Below are 21,537 nucleotides of genomic sequence, written 5' to 3'. Positions count from 1 at the left end.
TTCAGTTCTGCTTTACAAGCCCCCAACCCCCCCCCCCCCCCCTCCTCTACTGTGTCACTGATCCTTTTTCCGAATAAGGCAGAAGGAACTTGTGCCAACCCAGAACCCGGGGAAAATGTTCTCCTGGATGTTGGCTTTGAACTTTGAGATCAGCCGCACCTCCTTCTCGCCCTCCCCCTCCACCAACAGGAACTTGATGATGCCGGCGGGCTGGTCGATGTAGACGCCCATAGTGGAGGTCTGGGGGAGCTCGAAGTCCTGGTTCTCGCTGTTGGTCCAGACTTGGTAGCAGGAACCAGACCAGCCGGCGCCCCATGAGCTGCTGTTCTCACCGATGCCGCAGGGCCCGTCCTGGCCCTTCCGGGGTGCGCTCTCACAGACCACCCCGATCACCACCCAGCCATCGTAGTCCACCTCCCAGTAGCCTCGACGGCCCAGCAGATTCTCCTTACACAGCACCTAAAGAGGGAGGGGCGGGGGGGGGGACAACTGGAGCTGAGTTGAGCTACAGTCAGAAGTTATTTTTATAAATAACTTTTATATTTATCCTGTGACTCTTTTGAGGTCCTTGACCCCTAGTTTGGGAACCACTGGACTAAACTGTGTATAAAGTATTTAAAAGTAGCTCCACCTCCAGCAGCCACAACAGTAAAACTTACACACTGACGCATCCGTTAACATCGAATGATGTCAGATATAAAACATTTTCACCCGTTTGGTTGTAATTGGACAGTTTTTTCTAAGATGAAGACCAACGACGACAACGCTGCAGGTGTGATTATTCCCTGACCACAGCCAGGCCTACCTGAGGTGAGTGTTCGTATCTCTCAGGCCTGTTGGGATATGGACACACTGCATCGGACGTACGGGCCACCTTTGAGCCGCCCTCTGAAATCCACAACAGCTTCTGTGCAGTTTTATCATCCAGAGAGAGAGGGATCCAATCTGAGAGGACGGAGAGGGAAAAAACACAAGCAGAAAGTGGGAGACGGAATCGGCCGAAGCAGTTTACGAAAGGACGGGATCAAGAGGACAAAGATCTGAAGAGCAGAAAGCAGAGAGGATGGGAATGAAGAAAATATTCAGTGTCGGTTCACATGACAGTTTATGTCACGTATGAGTAAGGCCCGCAGGGAAAGCTGTAATTAGTCAATCTGAATTTGTATTTGAAGATTTAAAATCAATATCTTGTTTTTCAGTTGACCAAACGGATCAAAGACAGACTGATTGATTGATTAGTGGTATTGGTGACCTGTGCTCAGTTACAGGACGTAATGTGTCAGACGGCTGAATCTCCATCTGAAATGTCACAAATATCTGCTCTTACAAATAGGAAAAATGTTACATGATCATGTCAACTTTGTTAATTGCGAACATTAAAGTGATTTTCTGCAGCATTTTGGTTTCTGACTGTAGATTATATCGTTGATTTGCACTAATTTCAGGCATTCACATAAAATAATGTAAAAATATACATAAAAGTATTCACTTCCTGTTCAACTGAAGATTCCTGAAGACTGTACGACATCTACTCATCACAGACTGGTTCATTTTATGGGTTAATGATCAGATATATTGTAACATTATATGTATTTACATTTAACTAGGCTAGGTATTTAAATGACCCAAAAGTGATATTAAATCTATTAAAAAGTTTATTAAATGTGTAAATAAATAGTATGTCATTATTCTGTGTTAAAGTGATGAATTCTTTCTCGAGTCATATTTAATTGTGAATCTTTTTAAAAATTGTGGCCTGAAACCTAATTTTGAATGTTTACTTTCTAAATTGTTATGACTTCATTAATCATTATCTTGGCACACTAAAGACTCCACACTCATTAATAGCTTGAATTAATATTGTGTGGCCTTCGCTGGCAGTAGATCTTTTAAGAACGGGTTTGTTCTTCTTTTACATGAGACATTTGAAATGTCGAAGCCTCACACTTCATGAAGTCGGCCCTGGTGGTAGGTTCAGGGACGTTTGGCTCGTACGGCGGCAGCTTCTCTGAGGTGACAGACGGGAGAGATAACAAGAGAATTGAAGGGAAATGCATTAAACTTTATCATGAGTGGATTATCACATTTGCATGACAGCAGCTATTTAAGTTAATGAATGGGTCTCAGTATCCCTCCCAACAGCAACACACCACGCTGCTCTTTACCTTCTGCAGCACTGCTGGTCTTTCTTCCTGGAAAAGAGAAAGACAGTGTGTCATTTCAACACAAGACCAAGAGATACTACATGAAGGATGTGTTTTATTGCCTCTTCCCGCTGATTCTCCTCACTCCGACTTATATCACGAGAAATTGAAATGCCCAACAGCGTTCAGGGCGGCACCTGCAAGTAAACTCATCTTTCTCTGTAGCCTCTCCCTTCATCAATGCCTCTGTCAGGCTGCCATTTATCTCCATAAATCACCTGCTTCTCTCAACATACAGTAGATCACAGAGGGGTATGCGTGTTATGTCGGCTCAGCACTGATTCATGAAGCTTCCTCGTGCCAGCCAAGGTTTACGTTTCAACATAAGGAATCCGGAGGCCAGAGCATGCATTTGTTAAGGAGGCACATCAGGGCCACTGACAGCAGGAGTCTCATTCTAAGAATATACTTTCTGTATGATGCTGTTACTTGACACCGCCGAGGGCATGTTTGTCATGTTGTGGGCTGGTGTATAATCTCTGTTTGTTTCCTCCTCCTCCAGTTTGTGAGTCACTGTGTCTTCTGACATTCGGAGAAAACCGCGATCCAATACTGGCCGGTCTGGTCATCCGGCACCCCTCTGCGCAAGTCAGGTTACTGTTCCTCAGATTTCACACCGACAACTAACTCCTCATCATTCTTACTCAGCTATCACACTCTTACATCATCACATTAGCTTGATTTGTGTGTCCTTTGCTATCGCCAAAATTAGACAGAACAGCCTCAGTTTTTCCATATAAGGGTGCTTCTAACTGGGATTTTCATTTAGCTCATGGCTGTGTAGTAAATGCATTAGTGGGCCTGAGAACAGGCGTTCGATACTTCATTTAAGACGTATTTGTGTATACTTAATCTTAAACACCAGCTATGCCCATACATTTTCTCTTTAATGATAAAAATAACATTTTCCCACTCAGTTTGAGAATATCACACGTATGTTCAGCATCAGCTTGTTCCAACGCTCATTGAAGAAATATGTCGGTTAAATTTAGTTTAATTCTTTAAACCCGATCAATGATTTTGTGTCGACAGTTTGGGCAGAATGGAAACAGATGATATCAGGATGAAATACCAGCATATACAGCTTATTACTCTCTCTGTCATTGAGTTTTAGCGTGTGTCATGTGGTAACCCTGCGCAACCAATGACTACATGACATTTACATTATCGTGAAAAGACCTGGCAGTAATCGAACATCCCAACAAGTTTACATGATTTAACGTCTGGAAATATGTGAAGATGGATAGACGTGTTGAATTTACAGATTGTCATAATGGAGAAAAGATCTTTTCTACTTAATCAAAACAAATAAAACACCCAAAGAGATCTTATATAATGAACACACCACAGTAACTTAACAGGTTTACAAGGAAGTCAAGTCTGTTGATTTGGTATGTTGGTATGTTTACGCCATATTTCCCTCTGAAGTGGAGTAGAAGCATGAAGGAGCATAAAATGGAAATACTCAAGTACAAGTACCTGAAATTTGTACTTGATAGAGTACTTTAATATATGTACTTCGTAACATTCCACCTCTGGAAATAAGTTAGTGTTTTTATCCTGTGTGACGCTTCAACACCTTGTTTGTTTTAAGGTTAAGGTGTTTACATATGTAAAGCTTGTGTGTGGTGTTACTGTCTTATTCACATGAGTGTAAATGCGCTGAATAACCCCGATGAATGCCTTGTTTAAATGCGGCTGTTGGTCTGGGATCACAGCAGTGCTAGGCGCCATGTGCCTGAAGAGGAGAGTCACTCTTTCAGATGGGACGGTCGACCCCGGCACATGTCTGAGCCTGAGGTAACATGACCTCTACAGCCTGCATGACCCTCAGCTGGGGAGGACGCCAGGAGCATGACAACCTGGAGGACAAATGGGAGTCTGGTAACATCTGCAAGCATCGGATGTGATTGAGGGGGTGGCATCGCTTTCCCTGAATCGTGTTGGCCTGCGGTTCTTTTAAGTGTGGCTAACATGATGAGAAGGGTTGTGGGAGGATGAGAGGGCCAACTTTATAACTGTTGGCTCTCCAGCTCCTCTTCAAAGTCTAAAATACTGTGTACTGTAATTAAAATTCTAAATATACGCAGTATTACTGTTACGCACAAGACCATTATGTCGAATACAATTACCTGACTGAAGCCACTAAGACCAGAAAATGTGATAATTGACTGGGGATGCAGAAATATTAATTGGACCCTACTGAGGCTTAGGCTTCAATTACAGACCAGATTTGAGTTTGGACATTGTCCACGTGTCCTGACTGACTTCAGCAGCCAGCCTGCAAGAGCACCATGCATGACTTCCAAAGAAAGTCTGCATACATTGTTCATCCACGCACATAATGCTGAACAGCAGATGGACGGAGCACAAGAGGACAGGAGGAGACATCTGGCAGGACAGAGAGGGATTGAGTGAAGGTCATATAGTCGTCATTAGAAATTGGTGAAGCAGAAGAACGCTGGTGACAGATCACTTCATTCGTCTTTCTTCCCCTCCTTCCCTCATCTCGTCCATAAAGGAACACAGCAGGTGAGACAGGGACACGATGAAAGACAAGCCTTGTGCATTATTGCTGGTTTCATCGAGGCATTGAGAGAAATTACTGAGGATAGATTAGACGACAGACGTTCGGAGAAACGCTACACTGTGAATAAATTCCTCTTCAGATCTATAAGATGTTTCTGGCTTCTATCTGAGGGGCACGAAGCGAACACCTCGGGTAACCTTGGAGTGAGATATCAGGCTGGCAGTAAGTGAGGTGGGTGATTGGAGATATGCCAGTGCTCCGGCTGCTCGGTGGAGGTTAAACCCATGCGGATGCCTGTCCAAGCTCAGCGGGATCAACAGGAAAGCCCCACAGAGATAATCAGATACTCAACAAGATTGATGACTTGACATCACAGCGATAGAGACATGGAGGAGACGGAGTGCGATGCAAGAGTGAGGTGTGAGGCATTACAGTGTTTAAGGGCAGAGGGATCATAAAAAAGATGCCTCATGAATCAAGAAGAAGGATTCTGGACGAATATCTGGGTGAATCTGTTGGAGTTTGAGCGAAAACTGTCAAGTAACTGAGCTGTATTTGTGTGTAACTTCAACAGGATGAAAGATCAGCAGTGAGGTAGAGCTTTTGCGTGAAGGACAAGATACAAAACATGAGTTTGGTCCTCCTGAGCACATGTTTAAAGGAGTGAACAGCTCAGCGGGACCCTGCCAAAAGGTCAACGCTGGATCTCTCGATGCTTCAATCATGAGTGTGAATGAGTTTGTTTTGGACGGTCGCCTGGTGGACTAGTTCCCTCCCCAGATTCCCCTCTCAGTGGGACAGAGTTACATTATCTGTGCAGATCAGGTTCAAAACATCCCACTGAAACAGCATGATCAGAAGAGAGGAGGAGGAGGGCGAGAGATGAGCAGGGGTGGCGTGGGCCCAGGCTCATCCCTCTGGTCCCTGTCAAGATTCCCTGGCTGGAAGCCAGATGGGAGAGGGGAAGGAAATAAAACTCATGGATTCTGGGAAAAGGAAGAATTGAAGCAGAAAAGACTAGTAGAAAGCACAGTAGTAGAATGGGACTGATCCATAAAATGTGACTCCTCCTGTGAGCTCCTGCACAGAATTGCCACATTAAATACGTTATTCAATCATGTTTAGTGTATTTTATGCAACCACCATTAGCTAATGACATTAGTTTATGAGGCTATCTCTCAGTTATGGTGACAAATAAACATTTGATGGTACTAATTCCTTAAGGAGAAGTTCAAGTACAGAGGCTGGCGTGTGCCGTACGTTACATAATGGCAGAATCAGACAGCCGTTTATAAAAACAAGATGGACCTTTACATTACTGTGGGCTTGAATTACTGTGCAGCATTTCACACTTCATTACTGAGGCTGCCAGAGGAGGGATAGTAACATTTGGGCTGGGAGTTGGGGAGAGGGGAAAAGGGGTGTCTGAGTTATGGAAGCTATTATAGAATGGGAAACACTGAGCATGAATTAGAAATATCCAAAAGACGCAGGAGGGGGACAATAGATGTTCATATGAAGCAACTACCTGAAGTAGAGACAGAAAGAGGACGAAGCAATGCGAGCATGCTGAGGCAGGTGTGTCACGTTGCTCAGGGAGAGAAACCAGAATGACTGACAGACATATGAGCTCTGAAATTGCAGATGAGGCTTTGACATTGAAGGGAATTCGGGAAGCGACGGCACAGAGTGCAGAAGAAACCAAAACCGCCGAGGGGAGAGGCTCTTTCATGCACTTTGTTGACATGACTAATGGACCGGAGAAAACTGGCAGAATCCAAGGTGATGAAGGATGTTTGGCTCGTAGCTGACTTACAGGGATGGTCAGCATGAGGAAACTTAACAACATCCAATAAACAAATATGAAACAGATAATTAATCAGTAATAAAACACTGACAAGCATTTAATAAAGTTATACCTGCTCAAGCAGTTTCACACTAATAACTAAAATAATACCGTATGGTTCATCTGCGCGCTCTGTTTTGCACGATTATTGATGTGATCTTACACTTATATACAGAGAGAGAATATAAAAAACAAAATGAATAATTATGATTTTGAATATGAAAATGCTCTAATACTGCTATTTGTAAGACAGGAGTTATGATTTGTGAATTTCAGTGCAGAAGAGAGAAGGTCGCTATAATTATAAACTGAGCCGTGAGTTTAAAGGCCACATTGAGACAAGTTTGAATCATGCAATTACAAAAACACTTTAATCAGTACATCTTACCTGTGCTTTAGTTTCAATGACAAATGACTAGCAGGTGATGCTTTCACTCTCGTGGTATTAAGGCCCCCACTGGCCCCCACAGACATCCAGGTGAGGACGGTTTCTTACCTGCTTTCTTGGGCACAGGCATGATTCTCTTGGTGCTCACGGTGCTGTTTGGCATCAAACGGGGAAGTCTTGTGATAGTGGCTGTGCATCTCTGGAGGGTCCCTCTTATTGACTTCCAAATGAGTGGGGAGGGGGGGAACGAGCGGGGAGGGGGGAATGTGCATACGTTTTGGTTGGATGTAACGGTTACCCAAAGGGTTGGCCCTGTCACATGAAACTCCTGATCCTTTCTCGGGATCAGATAAATACCCAGTATATCCCAAGTATGCATGCCCATTTGCATACACATGGATTGAGCATGTGCACGAGGTGCACACCCCAGATATGAAACGACATAAACAAAGTTGAGTTTTTATGATGAATGGAAAGATGATTTTGTGGGGGTCGAAGGTGGTGCCCACACATTTATATATATATATATATATATATATATATATATATATATATATATATATATATATATATATATGTATTTCTACAGATTTTAGTGCCTGAATTCACATGGTGGGTAAATTTACACGACAAACTCTGATACAAGAACGAAAGGCCACTCGTTTTAAAACTGCAACTTAAACTGACCCTGAAACAAGCTATAGGGGTGCTTGTTTCTGGGGAGCAGACGGGGGGGCCTTCAGTATTTAAGATGGCAGCCAGCGACTCACTGGAGAGCTGTCGTCAATCCCAGATCCCATCAATCAGCAGCTGCTGAGCACTCTGGCAAAGTGTACTGAACTGCTGATGTGGTCAGAGCTTGAAAATAACAGCTTGTTACTAGTCTGTGCGCGCGAATGTTGCTGACGTTGCTTTTCACTCGTCTCAGGTAAAGACTTTTAATTGATCACAGATTCATTTGTAATGAGCTCTTTAAAGTCTGTCTCTATTTTGGCTTCTATCAGGCACATTTTATATTAAAAAACAAAGAGTTTAATTTATCATTCATGTGACCTGATGTACATTTGTATGGTTTACTATTGTTTACTTGTGTAGGCCTATATGGTTTTTTATTCTTTTTTTTCTCGTAAAGCACTTTGTAATCTCTGGTGTTGAGGAGAGCTAAATAAATAAACCTTTTCCTCCTTCTTCTTCCTGCAGTCCAAAAATATTATATACAGTGCTTAACAAATTTATTAGACCACCTGTCATAAAAATGAGAAAACACAAATATTTTAGAAATCTGTCAAAAACTTGTTTCAAACTAAAAATTGTATTGTTATTTATTAGGCAAATAACAAACTGGAACAACTAAATAGTCCTTATTCACATATATTAACCAAAAATCTTAATATTTTGTGTGACCTCCTTTGGCCCTGATAACAGCTTGCACTCTTCAGCAAATTTCAAATTCTTCAGCAAATTTTTCAGCAAAAAATAGTAATGCGCTTTACTATTTTTTTCTGCTTTTTTGTAAAACCGTAAATTTGAGAATTCATGGATAACAACAATAATTATATTTTAGCATTAAAGATATAATTTTGATTAAAGAGCTTGGCTTGCACATACTGGTGGATTAACCATTACAGAAACATCAAATATTTTGGTCATCAGCAATACTGTTCATTTAGGGCAGCGGTGGCAAACACCTCACACTGGGTGGGGGGCTAATACATTTGTTAAGCACTGTATATATTTTTTATCTTGTGTGCACGTTATTATCTATCTTGGCATAAGATGTATCTAATGTCTTGTGTGAACAAGATCCATATCGATCCACATCTAATGTGCACAAAATACAGACTTCAGGGGTTCTGTATCTTTCACTTAGGTCACTCAATTCAATATTTTTTTCCACTTCTGGTTGCTCCCTTTCCTTGCATGTCTGTATATGTGTCTGTGATCATGAAGCAATTAACGGTCCAACAAATGTGTGAATTTTCAAAATTCAATCTTAAACTGTAACATTTTAAAACTAGAAGCCTGAGATGCAGAAAGAACTCTTTTGGATGTCAGAACACATGTTATCAGGTGGTGTTCATGACATTTCTCTTGCACTCAGTAAAATAGATCCAGTGTTTGGAAAAGTAGTCACATCAACAATAATACCACAACATAAAATATACAAATGCAGTCAAAAGTTAAACCTGCTAGCCAGAATGGCATATTCTATAATTTATGTTAAAGGTATTAATGAAGTATGCCTTATGGGATTACTCTGCCAGCACATTTATATGTACTGTAAGCAGCATTTTAACATTGTAGGTTGTTGATAAATCATAAATCATAATTTATGCACTGATCATATATGCGTTTATGCAAAACTTGCATGCCCCCACTGAATGGATCAGCTCTCATCTGCAAGTTGTTGCATCACAAATCAAAATGAAGGAAAAAAAAAAGCTTTTTTCTTATTCTCTTGTTATCAGCAACCACAGACAGAGTGAAGGTCCAGATAATGCTGGAATGAAGTGTTTGCTTCCTGAACTGGCACGTCTTAATTGATACAACTTAATAGGAAATAATTCCCTGTCACGAGAAAGTGTCTCACTGCTATTAGAAGAAGAATTTTAATGTGGCGTAACTACCCGCTTAGCTCCTATAATACCAGATACGCTCCGTGTGAGGCATGAAAACAAATTTCAACACCTGCTGCTTACTGCTGTCGGTCAGTGGGCTTAAATAGTATTGTACTTTGACCTTTGGGTGTGTTTAGGGGCACTATGCCCAACATCAACGATCACTATGCAATATTCCAGTATACGTTACCACCCAGCTTGGCCGTTAAATGCCCTGATACTTCATTACATGTTAACATGATGGTGCTATGGTGAAATGTATAGCATGATTGGACGCGGGGGATACAATAAGTGTAAGGCTGTAATCTTTGAAGGCCTGCTGGGATGCTTTTCAGGGACTGTCAAGACTTCCCCTTGTAGTCTTCTCGGCTCTCCTCTGATTGACAAGGCAGGTGCCTCCTCCTTCTCGCTTCCCTCTCACTGTTTTTGCCCACGTGTATTTGGCTCTCAGTATTTCAGAGTGACTGAAGTCTGAAACAACTGCTGTTTATTACTTGATGTGAATCACAATTCAGATCCTTTACTTCAGTAAAAGTAGCAGTACAGCAATGTAAAAAGTAAAAGTCCTGTATTTAAAGTACAAAAATATTATCAGCTAAATCTACTCAAAGTATCAAAAGTAAAAGTTGATGTGTTATTATATATTACATAATAGACTGATCAATGCGTAAGCTGCATTTTACTGTTGCTGCTCGCGGTGGAGCTGGTTTTAACAACTTTATATACAGGTGTTCCCAATCTACGGGTCAGGCCCCCTCCAAAGGGTCAGAGGATAAATCTGAGGGGTCTTGAGATGATTAATGGGAGGAAAAAAGAAAAATCAAAGTTCTGCTGCATAAAATGTGTATTCATTGCTGTTTTTGTGAAATATTTAATAATCTGACCTAATCTGAGGAGTTCAGAGTGGGACTGCCTCTTTAATGGAACTGATGACAACTCAGACACCTGAAACGTGACAAAGGGCCTCAAGTAGACACTGTTGTCTTGTGACGGATCATTAACCAAAAAGGTTGAAAAACACTGGTTTAATCTTTAACAAAGACTTGCAAATTTAAATTTTGGGTTCATATTTAGTTATCGGTCATGGCTTATTTTCAATAAACCGCGCTTGGTTCAAGTGTCCAGATTTACAGTGTGAAAACAACGAAGCCAAAATCAACATGCCCCCCGCACCTTTAGTGCAACATAAACCTTGTAACTGCTCCTAAATCACGACATGTAATAAGAGGGGGTATGTTCTGTTTAACACATGGTGTCATGCTGACATCGGTGGTCTCCAAGTGACAGAGAGCCATGAGATTTATGAGTAACTGCAGCTATTCAAGCGGCAGCCTGTTTCATGTATGTAATATGTAATCCCCCCCCCCCGATCATGTTTTCTTCTGTAATATTTCTCTGTACTACATCATCTACCTGTTATACTCCCTCCATGTTAGTAAAAACATGTGAGCATGTGGATATCTTGTCAATCACCTGTTACAGGTTTACAAAGCACAATGTTTAATGAATGATTCACACAACATTTGATCTACTGGCCTCTTCTGCTCTGCACTGTGTATATGACCAGGTTGGATGTAGTGGGAAATGTTCTGCATTCCTGTATGACACAAGAGCTCTAAAAAGTTATTGGTGTACTTATCAATGGCATGTGGCTGGAGAAACAACCAGTAAAGCCAAAGTGACAGGAATGAGAGACAAGTAGTTTCATGTCACTGTGAGAGGAAGCCTTATCAATAATAATGCTGCTATGAACAAGGCCTGCTACTTTAATTGAATTGAATTAGTGATTAAACCAAGGTTGCACAATGACTTAAAGAGCCATTGAATTCTATTTGGTGTCTTAAGGTTGCAGTTTAGTAGTACTGAATCCACTGAGAATCAACACCCATCTCTGCACACATCGGGGCAATCTTTCCTGGGGGGCATTCATAGTCATAGTTCATGCACTGTTGTTGTGTTGTTCAAAGTGACAGAAACAGTGTCAAGAATGAAAAAAGAGTTCAAACCCTGCCAACCTTCTCACCTCCACACAGTAGGCCAATCACTGTGTGAACTGGGTGTGAAATTTGCAGAAGCTGTCAGATGCAGTGCCCTAATTCCGAAGTAACAAAGGTGCGGGGGGGGGGGGGGGGGGGGGGGGGAGGATACCGGCGCCTTTACAGAACAGAGAATACGCAACTCCAGTCGATGTGTAACTGACTCAAAGTCCTTCTTCTGGTAAAAATGTACAGTAAACCTGGATAGATAGCACCTCTACCTCTACATGTCGAAAAGAGATTTATTATGGTTTTTGGAGGCAGAAATGATTGCCCCAGTGGACTGTATTGAAGCACAAGCTGTGGCAGAGGGGTAGGTTTCTCGATACTGGAGGCTATGATATGCATCTTCCTAAATTATGTTAAATATCTTAAAACAGCAATCGTATCCATTAAAATGTACAAAAACCTCTTTTAGTTTAGTCTTTTCAAACTGTAATAATTGTAACATGCAGTTACTATACAGTAATAACAACCTAATAATGCTCGTTATCTGTCATTATCTGTCATTCTAATACTATAATTTGTTAGTATTTCCATTTCAGTTGGATATTTATTTGTTTACTTGTATAGGGACAGGTAATAGCACACATTAATGCCACACACCACAGCATTTATGGCCTCAGCTAATTTGCAACGCACGTCCCAAGATGGGTCTTTAAAATATAAATGGTGCTTGTTAATCTTAGCCTGTATACATTTTCCTATCTGTTATGCACTTGCTGAAAGCAACCTATGTTCATGTGTGGCTTGAATGTAACTGCAAACATACAGTATGATTTCATTCCTAAAGATCTCAACAATCATGTGTCTCAGTGTCAGCGTCCCCCGGCTTCCTGGTACATGAACATATATCACAGCCCATGCTGATAGGTCTCCCATGATTCATTAGTGTTTATGCTGAAAGTAGAATCCCACACACACGGCTGAGATAGCGCTTTTAAAGTGGAATAAGGAGCTGGACCGTATAGGAAACATTTGAAAACATGTTTAATTGAATTTACTCTGATGATAGCCTTTTACATCATTGGACAGCTCACCAGCTTCTCTCTCGGTGTAACCTCTGACCCCACCCGACAGGAGCAGATCTCTTTACAAACTGATGACTTTTGTCGTCCGGCTCACTTCATTCAAACTCTCCCGTTTCCCTCAGCTGTCGTTATCGCCTTATTTCTCATGTTGTGCTGCAAGATAGCAGGCGATTGAAAAGCAGCCGCAGAGCGGGGCGGTGTGTGTTTGTGTGACTTGGTGGGTCCTTCTGGGAAAGGCCTGGCTGGTGATTGAAGGGGGGCAGAGGGCACTGAAGTGTTGAAGCTCAACGCTGAGCCTCCTAAAATAAGAGGATATTCCTCACAGTTGGGCAGAGAGACTAAAAACAGCCAGACTGACTGAGCGGCACGAGGAGGAGGAGAGGCGATGTTGACACAGGGATTTTAGGACATTCTGTCTCTAAAGCCGTGTTGTTTTGAATCTGTGATGTCACTCCCCGACTCATGATTATAAATACACAGATAGGTGGCAGGATGATCGGGATCAGTCAGGATCCGCGGCAGACTGGTGGCCGCCCTTTAGTTTGGACCGTCTGCTGGATGCTGAGCTGTACTCTGCCCTCCAAGTTTCCAGGCTTGCTTTTGTAAGATTTAAATTGTTAGTGTTTGCCTTTGACCGCACGTTTAAATCACCACTCAGTTGTCATCTTAAGGTATGTCTTAAATGCTGTTTTTTATTCTTTTTGGTTCAAGTACAATATCACTATTCACTAATATTCAGATTTCTTTGTTTTACAGATTTCACTTTTATATATTAATTTTTGTGTTAAAGACAGAGTGCTTTTTTATGTGCAGAAAAAAACATATAAAAGACAGTGATGAGCAGATACGGTTCTGAGTGGCGTCTGTCTTGGCAGTAACGCAGAAACAGATTTCCCACTGAGACTGTGATGTAGTCCACTGTGCTTTTAGAATTCATTCAGCAGAATATTTAGATAGATATTTAGATGTTTAGATAAATCATTTTAAAATAAAAAAATCTAATGAACACATTTAAACAATGAATGTATAAATCAAGTAAATATTCTGGTCTGATTCTACAAAAATCCTGGACTCACTGAGAGTTTTAGCAGCTTCCTTGAATTTTAAGGTCTCAAAATCTTATTATTGTACTCAAGGAATTCCAAAACCATCAGAGGACGCTGAATAAAGGAAGAATGGGAAAGACAAAGGAAACAGAACAGTCTGTATAAACATGCATATGAAGCATTGGGAGGAATATTAGGAATATATTTATATACAAACAGTATTTACTGAATACTGTCAACTGTCACAACAGTATTCACTTGTTGTGGGACAACAGCAGCTGCTCTTGTCCCAACGTGGTAAACCCCTGGCTGTATTATAAAGGATTAAACAGCTGAGTGGAGGCTTTCCAGTTCAAACTGACACTGAGAAGTGGTTCTGGATCCCCCGCGCCACCCCCCCCCCCCCCTTTTAGTATTTTATATGAAATACTAAAAGATAAACTCCACAACTCTGCCTACATTTTCACAAGTCTTTATTTTGTTATTTTCATGGGAGTATTCTCATCTAAAATCATGATTAATCACTATTCTTCACTAATCAGCCCCCTTTCTGATTATATACCTTATACACTGATCTACTGTCCATAGTATGTGCATTACTGAACTGGTGTCAGACCTAAATCTGAGCCTCAGAGTAAATCAGCACCTGTAGCTGAGAACCAAGAGTTCAAATCTTCAGTCTGAGTGACATACAAAAAGCAGGTCAAGTAATAAATACTTTATTTTCACATTAGTATTAAAAACGCAGTCACCTGCAGGGCACAATATCTCCTCTTTACTGTACCAGATGAAGTCCTGTGTGACAGACATGTATCCTCATTAAATAGCATTATGTACAGCACTTACAAACTGTTCAAGAGAATTATTGTTTCATAAATGTTCATCAAACAAAACAAGCTGTTGTTCGTGTTGATCATCGGCCACCTCCACTGGCTGCTCCGCCCCCGGCTCCTCCACCTGATTGGTCCTGAGCTCCAGACATCATCAGGAAGAGAACGAGAGGCACGATGTACATCCACTGGAGAGAAAATATAGAAATAAATATAACGATATTAGTTTTCAAGACAACAAATTTAACTGAGATCTTTTCAACAGTTCCAGATTGGTCATCGCAGATTAGGATCAATTTATTATCTGAACAGAAGAAGAAGAAAAGATAAAGTGTTCAAGTGGGTGAGAGACTGTAGAATAAGGAAGAAATCTCAGGGTCAAACACCAAACACATGCTCAACATATTCACGCAGACAATTAAAGCAACTACAAGGAGTTTTAACTGGCTATGAAACAGTCTCAATTTATTACCGATGCCTCTTTATGACCTACATAAACAAACAAGACCATCAGTGAGAAGATTGGCTATTTCTACATAGTAACTCTTAATGGCTGTCGCTGGGTTCGATTCCCCACCAAACGCAGGCTGGAAGAGCCTATGTTTACATTTTTGCAGTGAGTAGTATGTTAGCCAGTTAAAAGGAAGCAGGAGGAGACTTCATGTGATGTTTTGTAGTTATGGCTGACACTGGGGCCGGATCAGCGAAGAGAAAAAGATTTGTCCGAAGAACAAAAACAAAGCTAGCTAACACTTTGGTTAACGTTAGCTGCCTTTGTCGAGCAAAGAAAGGAGCGCAAAGCTTTCTGTGATTATGAGTATGCAAAGGAGACATGGAGAGTCTAATGTCACTCACTTCCAAAACAAATGCAAGATCAACATCTTTATGACACAGTATGACAAGTTTTGAAACACTATCACTTTTGTCCACAGGGGCCGCCAAAATCAACACAAAATGAAAGGTCCTTGTAGTTGCTTTAAGATTTAGGGTTTCTTGATGGTTCAGCATGGCGGCTTCCTCATACTAAGTATTGAATTAAAGTAAATGGAGCTTTGCTTTATCAGTCTGAAATGTGTTTGGCATTAAACCTGGAAAAAAAGAGTGGAAAAGAGGGAATGAATGGGAAACAAGGGGGGGGGGGGGGGGGTTCAGTTAGTCATATTGCTTAGAAGTTAATACATAACTTGACAGAGGAGGAAGGGGGAACAGAACGAGCCACAAGTAAGAAAACAGTACTTCAGCGGGAATCAGCTCTGCTCTCTTCCTCCCCCTGCTGGGGGCTGTGCTGAATTGGTGGCCATGAGGAAGATTGCACCTCCCAGAATCAAATACCACTGGAACACAGCACAGCGCCAAGTCAACACACTGTCACTGGATGCAGCACAGAGTCAACACAGGTCACTGAACACAGCACAGAGCACAACAAGACAGAGATCAAGCGAGAGGATACAAGACCAGCTTCTCTGTGGGAAAGTTTCAAACCATGAAGCTCGAATGGAGAGACGTTTTTACTCAACTGACAGCTCAAAATGTCAGAGGACAAACAAAATCTCACCACTGCTTGTAAAATATGAATAATTTTCATGTTACTAAGTTTTTCAGTTCAAGGCGACAGCATCACACAGGGAAGCATGGCAGTACAGAGCTGGGTCTCACACCATGACAAGGGCTTCGGGTGCTTTCACACCTAACCTGTTTAGTTCGGTGAAAACTAACTCTGGAAGCGTGAAAACTCTGGTGGGCTCTGACTTTGTTTATGTGGTGAAAGCAAAGCAGACCAACCACAGGACTGAGAGACAGTAGATATATGATTTTAGCATACATTGAAAGCTAAAAGACTATTAAATCAATGTACTGGTTGTGAAGAAAGCGATCTACTGATCTGTATAAGCAAAGTGTTCCTACAAGGTCATTTGGTAACCATGGTAACATCATCACGTGAGTGCTGGGGTTTCCCCTGATCAACCAGAGAGTGAAATGGGGTTGAGAGATTTGTTTAACTTGTGTCCAACTCCCTGTTTTTCAACAGTTCCCCAATAAAAAGTGACTGAAATGAGCGAAATGTGGCGATGGCGCAGTAATTATTCTCCCGTGATATTACGGTACAAAAAGCCACTGTTCTATGATGTACGAGGTCCAGCTGACTAACAATGTTCATAATCAGTTCCTACTTGTGACAGTAGAGAAGCTAAATAAACACATCAGGTTCAGTAAAGTGCAGCATGAATTGCTGTCAAGACACTGGAATTTAAATTTCCATGTAGCACTGATGACGCCAAATGACAGCAACCAAAACCACCCAGTCACTTAGTTATGACTTCATGTTTGCTTCTCTTGGTTCGTTTGTAAAAAGTCCTGGTGAACACGAACTGGACCGGAACTAAAAGGCATCAATGTGAATCTGAACCACATGAACCAACAACAGGTGTGAGAGCACCCTTAAACAGGACTGACTGAAGCACATGGTCGAGTGAATCCAAAACACAGAATGAAACAGGGAGAAAAAACAAAAGATGTGCAACCTTTTTGACTTTTTAGGGGACATTCCTACTTTTCCACCACAAATATTGGCAAATGAAACAGAAGAAAAATGTTCTGTATTGATGTTCCCTCTATGCTATATTTTAACACATACTGCAAGTATAGAACAAGTTGTGGTGGGTCTGATGGAGCAAATAGTAATTTTCATGTATTCATTAACTATATGGGCCATTACAATCATCAGAACCCAATTACCAAAGGCAGAGAATATATCTTTAGGCACCGCCTGCTGGCCCGATCAGCAGTTTTTAGTGGGAGTACTTACATATTTAGCAAAGAAAGACTTCTGCTCTTGTGGATTCTTCCCTTTCTTCTCAGATTCCTGTTCCATTCGTTCAAGGAACAGAGCCGTCTCAGGTCTGGAAGAAAGTTGGCAATTAGTATTCAAACAAACCCCCAAACAGAGAGTGTATCTGAAAGGCAGCAAAGAGCAGAGAGACTTGTTCTACCTATGGGGAAATGATGTAAAGCTGTTACGCCAAGGCAAATATTACTGACTCAAAGAAATCTGAAAAAGCTACCCAAGAGGATTTCACTAATGCACAGACAGCTACAGATATGCATGGTAGCAATGTGCCACCATAAGCAATCAAGCTTTATGAAGTAGTTAGATTGGAAGGAAGAAAACCAAAGCAAGAAACTGAAACAGTTCTTTTATAATGAACAAATATATCATCTAGGACTGACCCCGGTGCATTGACGGGAGCCATGACGCTGAGGGTGGTGTTGAAAACCTCAAGATCAACTTCATCCTCAACCTCAGTGCCCCTACAGGCTCCAGGTAGCGTCACTATGGAGACACCAATGAGGTACCCAGAGACGTCAGAGTGGAGGGCGATGACGTCGCTCAGATGGGACTCAACCATGGCACACTGAGGATGAGAGCAGAATACAGGTTCATTATTAGTCAGTTAGTATCACCCATATTTTCATCACATGATGCAGTTTAATCTATTAGATCCATATTACACTCATTTTAGAAAGCCCTTAATCGGAATTAACTCTGGTTGGATATTTCAGATTTCACAATGATTTTTTTTAATCTTAAATATCCTTAATTTAAGTGGATAGATTTGGGTTATCTAACTACACACTACCTAAAAAAGAATTCTAGTGGAAGAATTGAATATTTGTAAAGTGATAATATTATCTTGCAAAATTAAGTGTTGAGACTTAACTTTAATACAACTTTATTGTCCACCAGAGTGGAAAATTGTCTTTGGCTCACTAAAACATTTAAGATAGTAGGTTTGTGCCATTTGTATAAAGGCAGTAAGACAACTATGAACTTGTAAACCAAAACAACAACAAACAATATTAATTTAACAATATTTTAAGTAAAAAACAACAACACTATACTACCCTTCATTATCAGTTTAAATTAAACTATGGAGAGACCTTTAAAAGAACTATCATTTGATTAATTAGTCCTATGAATGGCACACATCTTACACGGTGCAGAAAGACGTCTCAAACATTAATGAGACTCTTCATGGACTAACACTCTCTCAGTTCCCTAATACAGTCTTTTTCTGAGGATAAGTGAAATACATACGGCTCTGACAAACGCTGTGAGGTAACCTTCAACCTGCCGCTCTGTCTGTCTGTCTGCCTGCAGGAAAACACGAGGCACTCTGATTCTGTACAGACCGTCCACTGCAGCCACTTCCTGTAAACAAACATGTTAGAGATGCAGGTTCACGCCATGCTTGATCACACTCAAACCCTTTTGTATGACTTCTGGCTCTCTGACTAAGGATTTTTGTCTATTACACAAATCTGCGCATCAATGCTCATTACAACTTTGGACTAAACTGTTTGCTGCAGCCTTTTGGTCTGTGGTTGTCCATAATCATAATGTGTCCAAACATAACTTAAATTGCTTGTTGAAAAAGGAGGAATCACACCATCTCTGTGTGATTTCGGTAATCTCTTATTTTAAGCACAACTACAGTACTTGTCAGTCCACATCCTGTCAACCATATCATATTCACCTTCAGTTTGGTTCTGTCTTCCTCTGATAGCTGGTTCTGACTTAGTGAGACGCTGGGCTCCCTCCCAGCTTTCAACACCAGTGCTCCTCTTACTCGAAACTTTGCTACATCATCTGAGAGTAAGGAAATAACAGAGATATATGACTGGAAAGCAAAGAAAATTCAGCAAGAATACTAAGCTATCTGGGTAGACTGAGGAAGAAGAATGTCTCATTGGCAAACTGAATAACGGATTATAATATAATGTAAATAAAACGTTATTGCTGTTTACTCTACATGCCGAGTTTCATAGACGACGTTGGCAGTTCTGAAGATCTCTGCTTATGTTGAACCAGATAAAGTAAATTATCGATACATCAACAAAAATTCAACTGACAGATTTTTTAATGAAGTTTGGTGTGTAGCTAGGTTTCTCCATTCGGTTATGGCGTTATCGCTGGTAGCACAAGGCTGCTTAGCTAGCTTAACAGCATTAGCAATTACGTTTTATGCAAAATAAAAATAATAAAATGACAAAAACACTTTCTCACCGACTTCAAACGAGTGTTCAAGAGGCACAGAGAAACCACTGAATTCAGTGTCCAGGGCATCGCCAACCTGATGATGAAAATAAAATATATCTACGGTTAGCCTTCAGATGGTCAAAGCTAATGCTAAGTACACAGCTAACAGGTGCAGCTTCCGCTTAACCGCAGTCAAATGCCAGGATTAAATAAATAAAACTTCACACTTACCCTTCTACCGTTGTTACAACATACAAAATTGGTACATACGACAAACAAAACAATGGAAACGACTGCAATTTTAAATGGTATTAAACGGGCCATTTTGACAGAGATGAGTACCGGAAGACAGTGTCAAGGCGACTACAAAAACATTAGCACTTCCGGAGTGTTTCTTCATAACAAAAGTCTCTAAAATCCAGGATAATGTAAATCGTTTATTCTTTTCTTTTCTTTGCCTTTATTCCCTTTCTTCTCTTTCTTCTCTGGCCTCGTCTAACTAACTAGAACGAATAATTACAGTTACTTCATTTCCTTTTAAAATTATACCGCCAATTTTAAGATAGTCCACCGGTATGTATCATGATTTTCACTGAACATGTTTGTTTTATACTGACGGCTTCACCACTCAACTCTCGCGCACACACACACACACACACACACACGTTGACTTACGTCACGTTTGGGGACATTAGACTCTAGACTTACTCTAAACCGAACCTAACCCTAACCTCAACCACAGACCCAAAAATCTACTTTTTCCCAATTGGACAAGCCACCCCCAATTCACTGGTCACTAGACTGAAATGTGCCCCCGTAAGTAGGCTAAGTCAGAAACACACAGAAACACACACACACACACACACTCACTACCACTGCCAGTTGCCTCTTTACTTAGGTAACTTTTGGAAACATTACATAAACTTACATTAATTTCCTGGAGACGAACCTCAACCACTGACCCGAAAATCAGCCTGTTGCCAATTGATTGGGGGCCGTCCTCAATTAACTGGTCTTTAGTCTGCAATGTGTCCCCAAAGGTAGCCTAAGTCAGAAACACACACACACACACACACAGTTAATTTGTGCATGCTGAGCTATTTCAGGTATGTGCTGACCTACTTGCGTGCGTGTTGTTTATGCATACCTCTCAATATATATCAACTTTTCACTTCTGTCTGTTCATCAACATGCCAATGTTGTCATCTGCCATGTGAGTGCTGCTGCACAGGAACAGTATTCAGTCTTTGAATCTGTATTTTTAGCATTTTGGTATTTACACTAGTTTCCTTGTCTGTTGACAGAATACAGCTAATGAACCAGGCCTGTATGTGTGCTGCTGTCTTGTAATGTGTCAGCAGCAATTTCGTGTGCAAGTTCTCTTCCTGGTGAATTAAGGAGGTTTTGATTTCTATTTTGGGATGTCTAAATTTCAGCTTAGTGTTGCTCTATATTTTGGCTGCAGCAAAGCAGGTTGTAACAGGATGTCTCATTTACCTACCAGACAAGCTGAGTTGTTGAGTGCCACAACAAGTGACGTGTTCTAATTTATTTGGCCTGATATATTTTTGTTTTTGGACAGCAAAGTATCCCTTTATATTTAGAGCATTATCCACTGTAAAATATATATATGGTTAATAGTAATGTCTGTCAGCTCAAACACACTGTTTTACTCTCCTTGGCATCACAAGAAGAAGTACTGTACCTTGAGTTGAATATGATGGAGACCTGTCCTTAAATATCTGTCCCCTTGACTATGGGTGCACCGACACAACCAGGGCCAGCAGAGGCTGCTAACAGACCAGAAAAAGCCCCCAGCCTCCCTCTCACCCCCACCCCTCTCCAAAGGCCTCTAACAATGCCACTTTATCAGCTGAATAATAAATATTTATGTGCTGTGATGAAGAGGGTTGTTCGTGTTTTGAAATTCTTTAGTCAGCATTCTACGTTCCACCTCAGCCTGCGTCTTA

The 21,537-nt window shown here is 41.1% G+C and overlaps 2 protein-coding genes across 3 annotated transcripts; both read right to left on the bottom strand.

Moving 5' to 3' along the window:
- Nucleotides 1-54: 54 nt before the first annotated feature.
- On the bottom strand, nt 55-7,131 carry LOC139300036 (tripartite motif-containing protein 16). The gene is made up of 6 exons (XM_070923008.1): nt 7,039-7,131; nt 4,015-4,066; nt 2,166-2,192; nt 1,946-2,008; nt 806-945; nt 55-459 (listed from the first exon to the last, which is right to left on the bottom strand). The coding sequence occupies exons 1-6, from the start codon at nt 7,129-7,131 to the stop codon at nt 55-57; spliced, it is 780 nt and encodes a 259-aa protein (XP_070779109.1).
- Nucleotides 7,132-14,155: 7,024 nt separating this feature from the next.
- Nucleotides 14,156-19,919, bottom strand: emc10 (ER membrane protein complex subunit 10). Of its 2 annotated transcripts, XM_070923286.1 has the most exons (8): nt 19,799-19,919; nt 19,595-19,661; nt 19,065-19,177; nt 18,626-18,739; nt 17,758-17,942; nt 17,336-17,429; nt 15,766-15,863; nt 14,156-14,717 (listed from the first exon to the last, which is right to left on the bottom strand). In XM_070923286.1, exons 1-7 carry the CDS (start codon nt 19,889-19,891, stop codon nt 15,777-15,779), a joined length of 753 nt encoding a protein of 250 aa, XP_070779387.1. In that variant the 5' UTR covers nt 19,892-19,919; the 3' UTR covers nt 14,156-14,717; nt 15,766-15,776. The 2 variants fall into 2 exon arrangements, with proteins under 2 accessions (XP_070779387.1, XP_070779386.1); XM_070923285.1 differs by lacking the exon at nt 15,766-15,863.
- Between the last annotated feature and the right edge of the window lie 1,618 nt (nt 19,920-21,537).

Source organism: Enoplosus armatus, chromosome 17, assembly GCF_043641665.1.
Source record: "Enoplosus armatus isolate fEnoArm2 chromosome 17, fEnoArm2.hap1, whole genome shotgun sequence".
Lineage (NCBI taxonomy): Eukaryota > Metazoa > Chordata > Actinopteri > Centrarchiformes > Enoplosidae > Enoplosus > Enoplosus armatus.
Note: the sequence above shows the minus strand (reverse complement) of the source record. Positions and strands in the feature narration are given on the sequence as shown.

What these genes read in the sequence shown, in the direction of transcription:
- LOC139300036 (XM_070923008.1), bottom strand. Translation starts at nt 7,131, where the DNA reads ATGCCAAACAGCACCGTGAGCACCAAGAGAATCATGCCTGTGCCCAAG. An exon ending in CTGGATGTCTGTGGGGGCCA is followed by an intron (nt 4,067 to 7,038) that starts GTGGGGGCCTTA and finishes TTTGTCCTCCAG; the next exon opens with GTTGTCATGCTCCTGGCGTC. An exon ending in GATACGAACACTCACCTCAG is followed by an intron (nt 460 to 805) that starts GTAGGCCTGGCT and finishes CTCCCTCTTTAG; the next exon opens with GTGCTGTGTAAGGAGAATCT.
- emc10 (XM_070923285.1), bottom strand. Translation starts at nt 19,891, where the DNA reads ATGGCCCGTTTAATACCATTTAAAATTGCAGTCGTTTCCATTGTTTTG. An exon ending in GTTGTAACAACGGTAGAAGG is followed by an intron (nt 19,662 to 19,798) that starts GTAAGTGTGAAG and finishes TTTCATCATCAG; the next exon opens with GTTGGCGATGCCCTGGACAC. An exon ending in GCTCCCGTCAATGCACCGGG is followed by an intron (nt 17,430 to 17,757) that starts GTCAGTCCTAGA and finishes ACTTTCTTCCAG; the next exon opens with ACCTGAGACGGCTCTGTTCC.